General features: G+C 36.6%; 1 protein-coding gene and 1 long non-coding RNA gene across 11 annotated transcripts in view; one reads left to right on the forward strand and one right to left on the reverse strand.

Moving 5' to 3' along the window:
* The window catches only part of ATRNL1 (attractin like 1), a 425,431-nt gene that overhangs the window by 360,967 nt on the left and 46,220 nt on the right, over positions 1-18,244 (reverse strand). For all 10 annotated transcript variants that reach the window (XR_008205315.1, XR_008205316.1, XM_052678077.1 and 7 more), the window contains exons 6-7: positions 10,403-10,577; positions 9,069-9,156 (exon numbers count right to left, since the gene is read on the reverse strand). Coding sequence is in view for 8 of the 10 variants with exons in the window: in XM_052678077.1 (XP_052534037.1) it covers positions 9,069-9,156; positions 10,403-10,577 (263 nt within the window). In the remaining 2 variants the exon portion in view is untranslated. The remainder of the gene's footprint in view (positions 1-9,068; positions 9,157-10,402; positions 10,578-18,244) is intronic.
* Positions 1,188-18,244, forward strand: part of LOC128078142 (uncharacterized) — a 36,523-nt gene continuing 19,466 nt past the window's right edge. The window contains exon 1 of the long non-coding RNA XR_008205318.1: positions 1,188-1,365. This is a non-coding gene — a long non-coding RNA (uncharacterized LOC128078142). The remainder of the gene's footprint in view (positions 1,366-18,244) is intronic.

Raw genomic sequence — 18,244 nt, forward strand, 5'->3', positions numbered from 1 at the left:
CATAATAGTTATAGTTATCATTGGTGAGGAATTAAGACTTGCTTTGAATGCTGTTCTTGCAATACCTGCCTGGTGAGCTGCATTTTAGCTTATGCTTTTATTTCTTGAGAAATCTTCCTCTAGGTCTTTGCCTTGCACTGAGGAGCCTTACTTAGGAAGATACTCCCAAGTATCAGCTATTAGAAAGATTCAGTGGTGTTAGAACTTTCTTGTCAAATTCTCAAATGCCATGAAAGAGGGCAAGATCCAAAGGAATTGTTCCCCATACATCTAATGAATGTTTTTGGACTAACTCAGTAACTAAAACAGATGTTAAAGAAAAATATTTATATGACACTATGGGTTTGTTTTAAGTTCATGCCAGCCTTAGTTTTCCAAAATAAAAACAAAGAGTGCTAAAGTGCAGCTATTGACTCCAAACACTTCTACTGTTGGGTTGTTTGCCACAGATGTAAAAACAGGTTTCTAGGAGATTCAGCTTTGGGCCAACCAGACTTTCTTTATATGCATGCTTTGAGAAGGAGGCACATGCCCTATTGCCTTCAGGAATGCCACTTTTCTTCCTGTATCTAAGGAATAACTACAATTCCTATTTTGAATGTTGAATACAGATTTGTGCACTTTATGTAATATTAAAGGCCAAGAAAGTAACATGGTAACAGTACCAATTGAGTTTATTAGTTTATTTCAAAAATAGCGATAGGATTTGCATCTGAAAAATTAAGAGTCCCCATTATAATAAATTAAAATAAAGATCATCAATATCTCTCTAGTAAGAAATACACCAAGGCTGAAGGTAGCATTCTGTAGCCTATCAATCTATTACTCAGTGTCGACTTGGTAATAAAATCTGTCATAATTCTTGAGACTGCAAGGAGAAATCACTATGACAGAACAAGCTTTCTGATTTTCTTCCTTAATAGCTAAACCATCTTGAAAATAGAGATGCTGACCTCTAGCGTGCTATTCTGACTTTTAAAAATACATTTAGTTTCAAAGACCATCTTTCCACTTTTCATAAAGAAATACGCTATAGCATTTCACTGTATTAAAACATGAGGCATTTTGGCAGGGATGGAGTTAATTTTCTTCCTAGTAGCTAGTTCAGTGCTGTGTGAGAATAATGTTGATAACACACTGACGTTTTAGTTGCTGCTGAGCAGCGCTTACAACAAGTCAAGGTTGTTTGAACTCCTCGTGCTGCCTGGCCAGAGAGAAGCTGGGGTGTATAAGTTGCTGGGAGGTGACAAAGCTGACAGAGACAGGTCACAAAGATGTACCACTCCATATGGTGTGACATTCAACAATAAAACTGGGGGCACTGGATAGGAGGGCTGCTTCTGTTCGGGAATCGGTCAGCAAGTGGTAAGTAACTGTGTCGTACATCGCTTGCTTTGTGTACTCTTTTGTTGGTGGTGGTCTCCCTTATTTATTTATTTATTGATTTATTTATTTTCCCCCCCCTCTTCATTCAACTGTCCTTATCTCAACATGTAAGTTCTTGCACTTTTCAGTTTTTTCCCCAGTCTCACTGGGGGGGGAATGAACAGCTTTGTGGTACTCAGCTGCTTCTGGGTTAAACCATGACCAGGCTTATAGGAAATTTGTAGACTAGTGAAACATGAATGGTTTGAGCAAGTACTTTTCTTTAAATTATCCCAGAGAGCTCATTGTTGAAACCTGCCCATTCAGACTCACAAAGTAAAGCACAGAGGAAGGAAGGACCTAATTAAGGGCTTGCAGGTGAAATACAACAGTTTTTAAAAATGAAATACTTTCTGAGACAGAGCAAAAACGTAATATGCTAAAAAGGTGACCTGAAGAACCACATGAATTTCAGAACGACCCCTCAGACAGCTGGCAGTGTCCTCCTCACCGTTCTACTTAAATGATTCAACATACAGATAAAAGAACACGTCTGAGAGGAGCTATCTTTATAAATGACACAGCAGATCCTGTGCACAAAACTATTCAGAGTTCTACAGAGAAAAAAACAAGACGGTCATCAAAACTACTTTATCAATCCCAAAATCACATTTAAGCAAGCTTCACTCCAGGCTATATCTGAGATTAAGCAGCTCCTACTGCCGCTAATAAAAATTAAAAAATTAAAAATCACTTCGAAAGTTAGCTATGATCAATTCAATATGGAAAAAGAAAGGCTCACAGACCTAAGTCCATAGAACTACAGAATGAAAAATTTTACAAGCATATAAATAAAGGACAAAAGCAATCACATAAAGGCAAGCATTTTCTGAGAAGTCTAGAGAGGAAACAAGTGCAGCCCAAAGGTTGAAAGAAAAGGAGTCCATCCATAAACCAGCTATAAATCAAGGCATATGCTGCCATGGTTTGGCCTGGTTTCTATGACAAGGAGGTGAAGGGACCTATGGATCCATGCCCTGTGAAGGGAGCATGATGAGGAGGGGGCAGGAGGGAAGGGAGAAGTCGGGAGATTGGCCCAGACGAGGAAAACAGCAGCAATGAGCTAAAGGAAAAAAAAAACCTTAGTTTACTATTGAAGTATGCCAACAAGCCACAGAACTGCAGCATTAACTCTTTAACTCCCAGTGCATTCAATCACATCATGATGTGGAATACTGATTAAAAAAAAAAACAAGAAGCCATGAAGGTGAGGCCTTCTGTACACAAGATAATGACTTTCAAGAGGACAGGTACACAATTACTGCTCACCTTCAAGCACAGGAATGAAGTATACTATGAGAGTTTCTCCAAAAGTAATGCCTCCTATTTTATTTTGTCAGCCCACAACATCAGAAGTGAATGGTGGTGGTGTGGCAGTAGAGGTTGGACTTTTCCACCAATATTCCATTACATTTTGTTGTTGTGTGGCAGATAGTAGCAGAGGGGCAGCCTGACAGAACAGCATCTGACAAGTAAGTGCATATGAAGCAAAGGTGTATCACCGAATTTCTCCGTATGGAAAAAAAGGCATCCATCAACATTAATTGATGCTTGCAAACATTCATGGAGACCAAAGAGTGGATGTGAGCACAGCAAAGTGGTGGCAGGTTTCAGCAGTAGCGACAGGACCTATTGAACTAACACAGGTGAAGGCAACAGTTTCCTGGATCAGATCATTACTGGTGACAAGGTATCACCACTATCAAGGTATCAAGGTATCAAGCTAGACTCAAAACAGCTGTCCATCACGTGGAAATATATCAATTCCCCTTCAAAGAAGTTGCTGAAGATGCAGCCCTCATTGAGAAAATGATGCACACTATCATGGTGCTCTTTCTGGTTTTCCTGGAACCCAGACAAACCAGCTCTGAACACTACATCACAGCCTGGCTAAATTGAAAGATTAAATTTCCAGAATTGGGTCAGAGAAGAAGACAATCTTTTTCTTGCAACATCAAAAGGCCAGGCCCCATATTGGTTCAAAGACCGTGGAGCACATAATCAATATCATTTGGACTATCCTACCATTTCCACTGTATAGTTTGAATTTGGAGCCTTCTGACTTTCATCTTTTTGGGATGATGAAAGAGGAACAGCATGGACAACATTTTGCTAGAAATTATGCTCTCACAGCAGCTTTTAAGCAGCAGTTCACCCCCCCGCTGGTGACCTTGTTTGTTTCGTATTGGGTTTTTTGTTTGTTTTTACAAGTATGGCATACAGGCTGTTGTTCATGGCTGGTGGCAATGCATAGCTAATGGAAACGACCATTGAAAAATAGTGTTTTGTAGCTGAGAATTTGCTTCATCAAATAGTTTTATCATGCTCTATGTAGTTTAATGGACATAAATAGGAGGTATTACTTCCAGAGCAACCTACATACATACTTGTACTCAAACTAATATGGTATACTACATCAGTAATTAGATGAACAAGCAAATAAAGGTTTAAAAGAGCATATCCTCATGAAACTAGTGAGGAAAAAGTAAAAATAACCTGGACATGCTCCCCAGATGAGAGATATTAAAAATCGAACCCTTTACGCTGGAGGAACGCAAAGGCCAAGAAGCAGACTGTGCAAGAAACAGACAGCTGAACAGCAGGCAGATAAGCATGAAGACTTGACCTCCAGTACACTCCTGTTTTGAGTTTTTGATATCGCTTGTCAAAGCAACATCTTCAAATATACTGAGTAAAATCTTGTGCAATACAGAGTATTTACTCAAGAAATTAACCTGGGTCATTTTTAGATGTGTTACTTCGTGCTGCTAAAATCACCTAAGAAGTTACAGAAACCTCTGAAAATCTTGTAGTTTTTTTAAATGAAAATTGCATACAAATGTTACCCCGTGCAAAGCATATAAAAGTACATTATATGTTCAATGTGTAATTCAGGGTTTCTACCCAGTATGAAATCTGCAGGAAAGAAAATTTTCCACTGTAAGAGGAGCATGTATGCAGCTCACTTATTCATGACATTCCCACTTCCAGGCCATGACAGTTGGTTTCTTGGCAACTATTACAGGGTAAGTTAGTAAAATAGCAACAGAAGAGATTGTTAGTTTCAATTGCATTAAAACTTTGATAGATATGACCATGTTCTTAAAAAAAAAAATTCCCTACCACAAACAATTCAAAAAATAATTTATTTAGATGATAATGAACAAAATCCAATTTGTAAATGCAGAGAAAAATTTCTTAGGGAAGAAAAAAATCTTTGGAAAGTCAATTACTTTTTGTGACCTAAACACATGGCACAGCAAAAAAAATACAGGCTTCTAGTAAACAAATAGAAATCATCCCAACAGCCTGAACTTAATAGACAAAATACTTTAACAAGTCTGAAAAAGCATGAAAAATTTCCATGTACTTTTATCCTTGGAGTCATATCAAAGAAGAAAGTTAGATACCTATATGAAACCACTTACTTGCGTAAATGAATAAAGGCTCGAAATTCAATATAAGTCCTCTGCTTTAAGTGAATAACCATTAATTAATACTGCTATATGCACGTTCAAAGTTTCATAAGAACTGACAAGGTAATCTACAGAATTTTCCATAAGATAGGTAAATTATCCCCTGTTTTTAATAGGAGTAAAAACAAAAATTGCAAAAATGACCAGCAATCCAGTAAATAAGAATTCCTGCATGAATCTCCTTGTCAAAACCAGAAGTCCACAGCATTTATAAATAAGAATCTTGTGATTGCGCATCTCACATAGTTCTCAATTTCTTCTGAGATCTACAAATAAGAATTTAAAAGCAGGATGTTCAGAGGATGTAATTGAAAGCCATAAAATAATTTTAAAAATTAATTTGGTGGTACAACCCATTAACAAGTATTAATTGAATGGTTAGAACAGACTTCTATATTCCTAGTGCTTTTCCAAATCATACTACAATTACCTACATGAGTAAGCTTATACAAGAACAATAAACTAACTGATGAAAGAGTGTCTCACTCACATTAAGGGAGAAAAAGATTTTGCTCTTGTTTTGTTAACTCTAGATTTTGATTAGACTAATAAAAATATCAGAAGAGACACGCACACTCAGCATCAATACCAATTAATTTGGATATCAAAACAATTAGCCTTTTTAAATAAAGCTTTAAAATCAGAAGTAACATTTATAGTACACAAACGAGTCAAATTGAGTTGGAGTACATATAAAATGGCCCACGTATCAGGAAATATCTTTACAATTACTACTGTGCCAGCCTGTTTGATTGCCAAACCTAAAAGAATCTAATTTCAGTGCTCAGTTAACCTTCCACTGCCATGGGACTAGAAGATACAGTTTCATTATAAGCTCAGACTCCATGAAGGAGTCTGACCTCCTCCAGAAGGTCATGCCCAGCAGTGACCATGCACTCTCTCTCTATGCAACTCCCACCATACTTTATTCCAGCCATCTAGTAGTTTTCAAGTTGCCATCTATCTAGTTGTGGTTTGACAAAGCTGTATGTGCCTGCTTCAAAAACTTCACTAACCATTATCTCCAGTCTCTTCATAATCCTTTTTCTTCTGTGATTCCTTTCAAAATATGTTGACATTTTTGAAGTATCAAGATGCTGAAACTACACAGAATCCCTCAGATATGGGAGAACCAATTGCTAACAGAGATAGGTAGTGCTTGTCCAAAAACCAGCCTGAAGTGGCAATGAAGGCAACACTATCTAACAATTTAGCTGGTCTAAAAGCAAGAACACATTTTATGCATTTATGGTGGAGAGAGTATAAAAGTCTTAGTCACTTGTTATAACTATACATCAGTGGGAGTCTTCTGATCACTTTTCTTCAGAGTAAAGAAGTACAGTACTTCAATTTTAACTAAAGCAGCTTTCTAAGGGAAATGGCACGGTAACTTATTTCATTCTCCACAGAGTCAATTATATAGCCTCAATTTAGCTTGCACCACAGTCAGGCAATACTAGCTCTGTGCTCTCACACTCTGGTCTAGCACAGGCTTTGAAATCTTGGCAGCTGAAGTCAAAAACTTAATCTAATTTCTTCTAGGTGGATACTATTTTCTTTCCTCTAAAAAGAAAACGTTGAACAATGAGTAGTACACAGCTCAAAACACAGCTCACAGCTGCCATCTCTAGGTATTATATCATGTCCTGCCACTCTTCACACTCGAATTTTGTTTTTCAATGGTCTGAATACATGAAAGGAAAAAATAAAACTTTATTTTAAGATCACACAAGTACATATTGTTTGATATTTGCTGGAAATTTTTTTAATGGTTACTCTTCAGTTCAGAGCATTTCAAGTAAATATTACTACTGTTGACCTAGAAAAGGTTAAATGATATTTTAATCCTTTATATAATAGGTTACTTGAATGTTTCCAACAAAAATGATCCACATTCCACAAGAAGGGAAATAACCAGAATATAGCAGTCTAAGACATTTCAAAGAACAGATAATACATAGGTAGTGAATCAGGGAACTGAGGAGGAGAAAAACAATTTTTGAGTTGGCTATGGGGCACGCACAGAATCTAGTTCACATTATTGCTGCAGTAGTAATCGTGACGTTCAGCATCTCTGGAAGAGAAACATGACAGAGGGGAAAAAAAACAAACACCCACAGTTCTGCATAACTGCAGAGAAGCAATGTATGTAAAGGAAGACCGATCATAAAAAAAAAAAATTAATAGGTACAACTGAAAGGAGAAAGTCTTTAATGACGACACAAAGATACTTTAAGGACATCTGAGATCCCATAAAACCTTTCTATTTGAAAAAAAAAAAATTCCAATTAGAAAGACCAAAACAAATCAGGCTTAACTTAACAACACTGTTAGAAGTAAGAAAAAGTACTTCAAAATCTGCTTCAAATCCAGCAGATTAAGATGTGGAAAGATATAAGGCAAGCCAAGAAACAGCTTGATGAGTTGCCTGCAAATTTCATGTGTTAAGTACTACACCATTTTTCAAATGCATGAGAAGAACAGTCAACTAGATTTATTTATGCTGCCAACAGACAGTAGAATATTCCAAAAACAGAGTCATAGTAATAACATTAATTTTTGCATTTGAATTCTTCATCATAGACTTCACAGGTATTTCCATAGCACAAATTAATAAAAATGGTCATAGTAGAGGAGCAACAAAAAAGTCTCCAAGATCTGTTCTGAAGGAATTTAAGAATAAAAATGGTGACTCAATGGAATTTTGAGGAAAGTGTTCACTTAACAGTGAGGAGAGGTCACCTGTGGTATCCCACAGAAAAGAACAATAACAATTTGTTAGTTCAACATACTTCAAAATAGTCTGGCACAGGGATGAACAGAAAAATGACAATTTCAATACTAAGCTACTCAAAATATTCAAGATAATGAACAAAGGCAAAGAATTGAGTAATATTTAATGTCCAATATGAGAACAAGAATATACAAAGTCACAGATTTTCATGAAAAGATGCATACAAAACTATTTAAGTCTGCACTATGGTGGTGGGGTTTTAATTGACTAGACTAAGGTCATAACATTATGGTTGATAGAGTAGTGATAAAACCAATTCAAAACCAATAGTAGATTGATATAAACATCTGAGGTACTGATACCTCACAAACAACTCTCACAGAAGGGATACAAAAACTAAAAATAACACAGGCAATGGCTTCATTACTACCTGATGTATGAAATACTTTCCTTCTGGATTACTAAAAAAGCAAGTAATTTTCGCATGAATCAGAAATGATGGAGGATATGATAAACTTACAGAAAATCACAACTGGTACCAAGAGCCCAATTAGAAAAAGTATAAAGAAGTAGAGAATATCAGAACAGCAAGTAGCAGTATCCCAAAAGGTGGCATCTCTTCACATAACACCCTGGAATTCTTGAGCACAGGATGGTACCAATGATAAAAATAGCCTGAATGCATAGATATAAACGAAAGGCACAGATTTATAGTCTTTCCATAAAAATACTGTTTCAGAGTCCTTTTGATAAAGCAGCTTGCCCACTATTTAAAACTGCTCTGTTTCTGTAAGCAGTTGTAATAAAGCAAATTAAAAATTATTTCTTACTGTCATGGCCCTTTAGGCACTAAGGGGCCTCAGCCAGGAATCAGCCATAGATCTTCCCCTCCCTCCTACTCTGAGTTGATCTGGACACAGACTGTAGATAGCTTGTTTCCTAGATGGGCTCCTCAGGCACATTCTGTAGCCTTGTCTCCAGTCCTGTTTCCAGCCCTACTTTCTCTTGCTCCTGTCTGGACTCCTTGCATGGTCTCTGGACCTGGGTCATTACTTGCCATGTACAGGCTTGCTTTATCAGCCCACCATCCTACATGCTGTGTTCAGCCCCTGCGGGTTGGCACCTGCTCAACAAGGGCTTTGTCCATGCTGAGATCACACTTGGCTCCCAGTTCACCTTTCCTTACACAAGAATTGCAAATATTATTTTGGGGGAGGGGAGGGAATACCATATTGGCAAGTTTAGCTCTAGAGCTAAAAAGTTACTCAAAAATCTTTCTCCAAAACTGTGCAATAGGTCTAAATACTGAAGAAGACAATAACAGCAAAGCACTTAGGGACTAGAAATTACCCTCAAAAATGTATGAATCATTTCAAGATCAGTAACAGTACATAGAAATACATTAATTAAATAGGAGGTGAAAAAGTCCAAACCTGATATAATGCAAGTGTGTGTCCATATCTCTGGAGCGGCCCTTTGGATACAGGCACCACATTCCATATACTGCTTTCCAAATTGTAGCTAGAAGAGAAATAAAACATGAAAATGTTTTCTATCCACACAGAAATAGGGGATTTTGTATTTTTGAACTAATTTTGTTATATAAAGTGTGCACACTTCATCAGACATTGTTTATTTGAAGTTGTTGGTAATTTGTTAGTAGCAATTAGGCGATCATTTTTAACTGCTGTAACAGTGCAATAATAATGACAGTGAGCTAAATGCTCATCAAGGGAAAACAGGAACAGTTCTATTGGGGACACGTCAACAATTTCAGAAATTGCAACTGTAATTAAAACCACATTACTTACAAGAAAGTTACCAAACTAGGTTACTAAGTTCACAGTTATCAGCAAGCAAAAAACCACCACTCAACTGCCTAAGCCACAACCTTTGGCACTGCTTTGAAAACTTGTTATTGAGCACCCTCTCAGTTACACAGCCAAATTTAATTTTCATTAACTTTAAATTAAGTGTTGAAACAAACACAACAGGACAGAGGTAAAAAAAATAAGAGCACAGAGGTACATTAAGGGAAGATGCAAAGACAATGGGATTTGTTTTGGATGATTGTAAAACTGCAAAAGAAAACAGGAGGTAGACAAAAATAGGAGAAATAAACATATCCTAACAGTTGCATTACTTATCACATTCAGGGCCTCTGTCTGTATAACAAGTTACCATTCAAATTGGCTAAGTGATATTTACAGATATTTTAGGAGTTGGAGTCCATGATCTTTATGGGTCCCTTCCAACTTGAGAGATTCTACACTTCTATGATAGATGCTTCAAGTTTGTTTTTAATAGCTGATCAATTGCATATGCATACAGAATGTTACAAATATGGAGAACCAAAATATCCTGTACCAAGCAGGCTAAATGCCTGCATTAAATATGAGCCTCTTGTAATTATAAATAAATATTTATATGCAAATATCACTCTAGATATACTACCTGAAAAAGCCATCACACAGATTTCTTCCCCACCATTTCTTATCACCACAAGCACTTTTATGGTTTGTAGCAAATAACAGTGACTGTTTTCAGAAGACTGATGAATTCACACATTAATATTACATAGATCTTTGTTACACATACTCGAATTCTTTTGAATTATAAGAAAATTGGAAGCATAAAAATAAGACAGTTAATAACCTAAAAAAGCATAAATCTTTTGATTGAGTTGAAGGATAGGTGTTCATTTGTGTCGATATACATTTTCCCCAGGCCTTATCAGAAGGGATATCATAAGGGAGAAATCACTTACTTCAACACCATTTGGAATGAGCTGTAGTTAAAAGTATATCCACCAATCACCCACATAAATTTTCCATGAAGAACTGCCTTATGGGAAGCCCGGCCCACAGAAGGGCTGAATGGCTTCACGTTTGGTAAGATCCAGTAGGACTCCGTGGAAGGGACATTCAAAGAACAATCTGGGCCTGTTTTGTAAACAAATGCAGAATTTGTACAATCTGTTAGACTGAGTTGTTAGCATCAATAAAGCAGAAATAGGAAAGGCTTAATTACAGATGTCAGGATTGCTCGTTCTGATAAAATACAGTATACGCTTTTATGTTTAACAGATGCTCGACCAAAAAAATGACAACAAAGGACATTAGTCAAATTGAAAGTGTTAGATTAGCTGAAATAATGATATATTTCTGCATTCTTCTCAGAAAACACACTGTATGAGTCACAGATCAAAGGAAAGGCAAGACGATCCATATTTTTAGAAGCAATATAGATCTAAAATGAGTAACACAGAATAAACTTTTTATTACCTCTGAAGAAGCACTGTAATGCAGAATATAACCAGAATAAGTTGATATCAAAGCAAATAACACTGAATAAGTAACATTACAGTACAGAATATAGTATACACAATCTCAAGAATACAAATTTGGCTTCTTTCAGTATCATTTTGGGCTGCCTTTCAAGAAGAAAGTGCTTCATAAAATCTAGGATTTGAGAATTTGAATGTTACAGAAAATTAGTGGTTATTCTACAAAGCACTCAAAGCCTGCATTATTTTGGAATGTATCTTAGAAAACAGTACTGATAAATTAAGAAAAATCATCAAAAGTTGCCATTTTTAAGTTTTATTATTTCGATAAAATTAATAAAAGAAAAAAAAAATGACCAGCACGCAAACTATGAGCCTTTTCTCTCTGACTGTTCAGTATTACTGACCATCTTTATTTCTAGATAGGAAAATGCTCAATCTTCAAGGCACCACTTCTAGGACTATCAATCATGGAAGTGAAGCTTTCATCATCAGTAAGAGCAGACACATTTTATGGCAGCTAAATGATGTCAGTAATTCAATGCTGATACTGTAAAGCAGTGTTATGCCCATCTCTGTCTAGTTAAATTAAATCATTCACTCAAGCTACTGGGCATTACTAAAACTCCAAGCTGTTAAACTCACACTGGGTGTAACCTTTTTTAAGAAACACTGCAATAGTCAGCTAACAATAAACAAATACCCAAGAAGCAAATTAACACAGCCAGTCTGCACTCAAAGAATCATAAATCACCCAATTTAAGGTTGCATAGAGATGTTCAGAGCTAAGGAGTAAATGCATAAACTCAGTTCATGAAATCATGTAGCTGGGAAAATAGCTTTATATCGAGTGCAACCATCCACCTAAAACTACAAATGCATTGCCAAATCAGATCCCTAAACTTAGTTCTGAAAGCATAGAGATAGAATTTTGAGGGGGACAATATTTAGGCACAGCAGAGATGGTTGGAAGGACCAACAAAAGCCAAAAAAAAAAAAAGTCTGCTGTGTTGAAAGGAGGAGCTATGTGAAAATATGGAAGAAAGGAACTTCAAGAAGCAGAAGAAATTAAGAAGCAGCTAAAAGGATCAACAAAGAGAATAAGATTCTTACTGATGGCATGCAGGTAACTACAGACACTTCCACGGGAACACTGAACCTATGCATTCCCTTGCTCAGAAATGCCTAAGTAAATGTAAAGGGGGCTGGCATGGCTGAACAATAGTGTAAGGAAAGTTATTAGAAAAATATTAATGTACTACATCATTATCAAATGAAGAAAAAGAAAGGAACACAAAATACAGCATAATAAATATCAAACTAAAGCATGCAGCTTAATAAACGTTAAAATATAACTGAGAAGGTTTGGTTTCATTCTGAGTTATGATTGAGAATGGGACAAAACTGAGCAAAAACAAATTACACATGAAATTCTATATAGACAAATATAAAACTATGCCAGCTGTGCTCTAAAAAAAACTAAAAAGATGACAGCCTCAGATAAGCGTCAATACCCAGTAACAAAGTCTAGAGTTATGAGTATTATAGTATTTTTCATTAGTAATCAATAGCATAAAAGGCAAAACACGCATTAGAAGTAGAGAGCTTTTGTCCACAATCAGAAATCTGTGAGTCCTTCTCGAAAATAAAAGATATATTAGTTCCAGAGGCTACTTACAGGAGAACAACACAGGATATTTAAAGGAATCAAATGGCTTCTGTAATTGGAACGAAGAAGCTGGCTGGGTTTTTCTATCTTAAAAAAAAACAAACAAAAAAAACCTCTCCTTGAAAGTGAATGCTAAAGGTGCGCAAAATAAATGGCCCAAAGAGAGTAAATGTGAAGAATTGAAGCTGCCACATTCAAAACAGGAGGTAGGTCTTCATGCAAGTGTCAGCCCTTCTTACCAAGGAACTGATACAGGACACTTAAGATGCAAAGACAACCAGGCAGATCATCTGTGCCCAAACACTTGCTATTTCCTATAGAACGATACTGACTTATATCCAAATTATATTTCACTGCTTGAATGATGGAAACCTCAGTTCCCATTGTTCATTATTCCCTCTGCCCTGGAAAGATTAACAATATTTGAATGGGGTCTAATGAAAGTAGGAATAATTCAATATATTATTGCTTAACGATTAATATAGATAATAGAATTGTATCCTCAAGAAGATTCTGGTCTGGTGAATCGCTACAGGAAGCAATTTGAATTTAACAGTGTTCATATTTAAACAACTGATTAATTATTCCTTGATCAGGGAACAGATGATAAACGTGAAATCTATGACGTCAGTTTTATTAGAGGCGACCATTCCGGCACAGAGATGCCGTGGGCAGCGGCGCCGCCTCGTGGCCAATCACGAATCCTACACACAAACTGAGTTGATCGAAGATGTTCTTTCCTGGAGGCTGAGCGCCGCTGGAATTCCCGAGGGAAATCCGAAATAACATTCCTGTCCACAGTATCTTCACACTGCATTCAAACGAAGGCAAACAAAAGCTTTTTATCCGAAGTTAACGACGCAGGTTTCTTAATCAGCGGTTAAGCTGCAACTAATCAGCGATTACATGAGCGTTGTATCTAACTGTCTTGCAAGCTCAGTGCTTTGTTATTGGTAGCTCGGCTATGTTCTACAGCAACTGGAAGCTGGAACACGAGATGGATGAGAGACATCACATACACAGAGCCTATTCTGGCATGGAAGAAGGGAACATTCTGAGTACTCAGGTGCCTGAAAGCACTAAGTCCTTCATTGTTTTCTTCCAATAACATAATAACAACCTGTGCATGATGGATGTGATTATTAAAATGGCATAAGTTTGGCATTCCCAACAGAAAAGCCATCCCTAGCCTCCACTCCTTACTCTCCATTTCAAAACTGACACTACTTTTCATGTTGCTGCACAATGAACCAAGAACATCCAGGTTAAAACAAACGTTGCTTTTTGGCCAGGCAAGATTTTCATGTGGATGCATCCCTTTATCCACTTCACTTTGCACACACACGCATGGTTGTACCAACAAGAGTACAACCAGGACTGCCCTCTGCCTGTCAAACATTAGGCAGAGTTATTTCAGTACATATGAACCTGTACAAGAAGTTTAATATACAGCTGAAGGGGGAAAAAATGCAATAGAGTAACACTGACATCTACTGAAATGTCATTTGAAGAACAAATGCTTTTGTGTGGCTAGACCTTTATAAAGGTAAGGTAAATGTAAAACTTTGGAATATAATTTACAGATCTTCATACATATACAATATATGTACTATGAAACATCACCATTATTTCAGTGTAACTACATTTTCACTTCAGAACCATCAAATCCACTAAGCACATGCCTTTGTGGAACAGGCAGCACCACAGCTGCAGAACACAGATAAAAATGTTTTATTATTTTCTATGCAAATACAATTTTTCTCCATTTATTTAAAATTGGATTTCTGTCTTATCCACTCAACCCATAGAAAAAAAGAAAGGTTTACAAAGAAGAAACAACTTTATAAAACTGAATTGGAAGTCAATTATGTAATCCTCAAAGGTAGGGAAAAATTCTATAGGTTTAAAAAAAGCGATTTATCCACACAACACAAGAGAAGGAATTTGATTTCTATTTATTGAGGAGTTTCATGAACTGCCAAAGTAACAATCTGTTCCAGTAGTTCAAGTCATAAGATCAATTTCCACCTAATGAGAAAACATCATCTATTGTCTCCAAACTTAATCTTCTCCTTCAGGTTCACAGGAGAAAAAAACAGAAGTATCGATCTGTTGAATATAAATGTTCTGGTCCTGCTTTTCATACAGTGTAATCAAAGCATTCAAATAAAGTATTTGCTGTCATTTATTCTGTATTTATTTGATATCTGAGCATTTGACTTGAGAATTATTACTGAGGCAATTCTTCAGCCACCACAATACAAACCAAACATTGCTATTAACACACATCCAATAGCAATTTCATATGATAATGAATTTGAGATTATGAAAAATATTGGACTTGATGATCCTTGCAGGTCCCTTCCAATCCTATAACGTTTAGAAGAGTGAATATATCTGAATATACTTTCAAAAAAACTCCCAACACTGGAAGTTTCACAAAATAGCAAATCATCTGCCTCAGAGGAAAGTAATGAGGATGTTACTATACATATATTAAACCCCGATACATAAAAAGATAAAGTGTTTTTTCAAGAATGGCTTACTACTATGAGAGCATCACCTGAAAGGGTCTCGAGATAAAACAGCATGATAGCAAGCTGATAGGACTCAGCCTCCCCCACGAAAGCAGCAAATACTGACATGCACATGGTGATGCACTTCTTGAAGTGCCACCTGGTTACTATTATTCAGTCCCATCACTATTTCATTCAGGAGAGTGGATCATCTAAAGATGATGGGGCCTTGGAGAACCTACAGGTCAAGAGCGAGCAGGCAAACCAGAAGGGCCGCACTACTTGACAGCACCCTTCAACCATCTGACTTCAGAACCCAAAATCAAGATCAAACAGACTGGTACCAGAAAAGTTAAGAATTGATGCCGAAGCCTTACTGGAAGCACATAGCCATCAGCTGCAGAATGGCTTTGGACTGTAGAGATAATCACATTCTCCACATCACCTGCTACCCATTCTTTAAGACAAATAAAAGGAGTGTAAATGCTGCAGAGAAAAAAAAAAATACAAAGTAAAAGGAAAGAATTTGGGTTCTTGGGGACATGCGTGAAGAAACATCAACCCACAATCAAAGAATGAATGGTGCGAGGGGTGGAGATGCAGTTCTGGGTAAGAGAAGTAAGACAAGCAGCCAGGATGCCCAGGGAGCTGCATTCACTATTGCCCACAGGGACATTTTCCCACAGTAAGTATCAGTGGAGCACAAGAGGCGCCATCTTTTAGCAAATGGTTGGACCGTATATATTCAGTATATTCAGACCACAGGCCTGAGTACAAATGAAGGAAGGAAAAAAAAAATGCATGGCCTGTCACTAATTTTTCTTCTGTTAGTGTTGATATCACTTGTCTTAAAGAATTGACTTGTCTTTATAATTATATACGGCCCTCAAAAGTTTACCAACTGCAATCCTATTCCCCCTTTCCCTCCTTTTTAACAGATTAAATAAGCTATATTGCATCGCTCTAATCATTTTAATGATTCTCCTCTGTGCAATTTCTATTCATAAACGTGTAAAAATAAAAATGAAGTATAGTACTAATATATTCCTACATTTAACTGTAGACTGTAGCTGATGATCCTATTAGTGCACTTGATGCTTCACAGCCTAAGTTTTATATTCAATATAATTTAATGTATCAGTTTATATTCTAGTTGATAGACAAGCAAGTTTTCTCCTATGTCACCTACTTCAATCCCACAAGCTAAAAAGTCTTCATATTCCCAATCCCCAAATGTGTGCATTTACAACCTATACTGAAGCAATTTGGTCCCACACACTCCTCTTTTTTACAGGATATTCTGTTCCTCCTTCCCATCGAGAGCAACTTCCACCTTCATATGACCAGATTTCATTGTGTTATGACTGATAAAAACTACGTAACAAAGGGAACAGATCTGAAGTACTACTTATGTCCCTCCATCCCAACTTGCTTTCTTAGCACTCCCACTGACATTTCAAATTAAGCAGCTCCATTGCTCTTACTACTCCCTTATGCATTTCCTAACTTCTCCAGTTTCAACTGTTTCCTACCATCAAATGCTGAGGTTCAGGTAAATGTGTTGCATTTTCCTGTCAGTTACAAATTATTTTAATATGAACTACATTGACAGATGCCCACTCCATCAGTTTCACTATTCAGTCATGCTATACATTTAATAATTCCTTTCTTCAAACTACAGTTTAGAGATTTAGACACCAGAAAAGAAGCTAACACACATTAAGCTGCCAGTGCCATTAAGTTCAGCTTCTTAAAGAAGTTAAAGAACACTACTGGAGAATATTTTATTAATAAAACACCCCCAATAAAAAAAGAAAAGAAAATGAATGCTATTATTCTTAATTATTTGCTTTCATTGTCATGGCATCATTCTGTCTGTGCATGACAAATGCCTAACTGAAGATACAGCACCCATCTTTCACAGTGTATGCTATATAATAAAGACCTTAACTTCTCCTAAAAACAATTGTTCTATCCCAAAGAGGACTTGTTCTCTTTTCTCATTGCACTACACTGGTTTCTTTACTGGTGCTACTTTCCCAGCATCCACAAGATGTCACTATTGTTAAAAAAAAGAAACTCCTATAGTGCAATACAAAATACCCTTTCCATCTTCCAAGTGAGAATTTTATTCTCTGTATATCATATTCAACACAGTCCAACAAATTTTTTCTTCCTGTGTAAGGACTAAACATACTCCAACCAACATCACGTGAAACAAGAAGGAGCAAAGTTTTCTTCAAAAGAAGAAACTATTTAAAATAATCAATTGAAACAAACAACAACAAAAGACCTGGCAGATTGTAACAGCAGTAAGATAAGGAGAAACATTTATGGGTCCTGTATTGCAAACAGCCTATGTAGAAGATGCTGACAGTTTAGAATTTTAAAAAATTCAGATGTAAAAATATATGTACACATAATAACAGTGAACACAAGCTAGTAGTCTTCCAGAAGTCTTAAGGAAAGTTTGACTTTATTTATATATTCCTTTTTTAAAGGAAAATCTATTATGTATCCAAGCCGCTTTACCTAGGATACAATAAGAAATGAACAATTGAAATTGTTCAATTGAATTTTTTTCAATTTGAACAATTGTTCAATTGAAAAGAACATAGATTTTGTGAGAACACAATGAAGAATTAAGTGAATTATCAGTCTAACTCCTGCTTGCTGTAGGAAAGAACAGAAAGCTGTTACAGAAGTGCTAGATGAAAAGAAGGTGCTAACCATGAAGGTCACAATACTGCATGGAGTCAATGCACAAACAGAAGGCTGCAAGTCCTGCTGCAAATCCTATTCACAACTTCCTTATAGAGGCTCATCTTTCAGCTTTTTTTTTTTTAAAGCACTACAGTCATGAGAGGTTCTTGAGGACTCAGCAGCACATCTGTGACAGGGCTGTTCCCACTCAATGCCTATATTGCTGTAGCCCACTTCCTGCAGGGGATTTCTGTGGGTGCACTGACTGTCTTTTAATGAACAACATCATTAATTATTTTCAAGAGAAATGCATTAAATCTTATGCTCTCTTTGCTCTAATAGGTGTGACAGTTAATAGCAGTAAAACAGCCATTTCCTTGGACATACAAAAAGAGGCAGCAGTGAAACAAAGTAGAGGCATTAAGGAATGGGAAA

Source organism: Tympanuchus pallidicinctus, unplaced genomic scaffold (genome assembly GCF_026119805.1).
Source record: "Tympanuchus pallidicinctus isolate F22 unplaced genomic scaffold, pur_lepc_1.0 scaffold16, whole genome shotgun sequence".
Classification (NCBI taxonomy): Eukaryota; Metazoa; Chordata; class Aves; order Galliformes; family Phasianidae; genus Tympanuchus; species Tympanuchus pallidicinctus.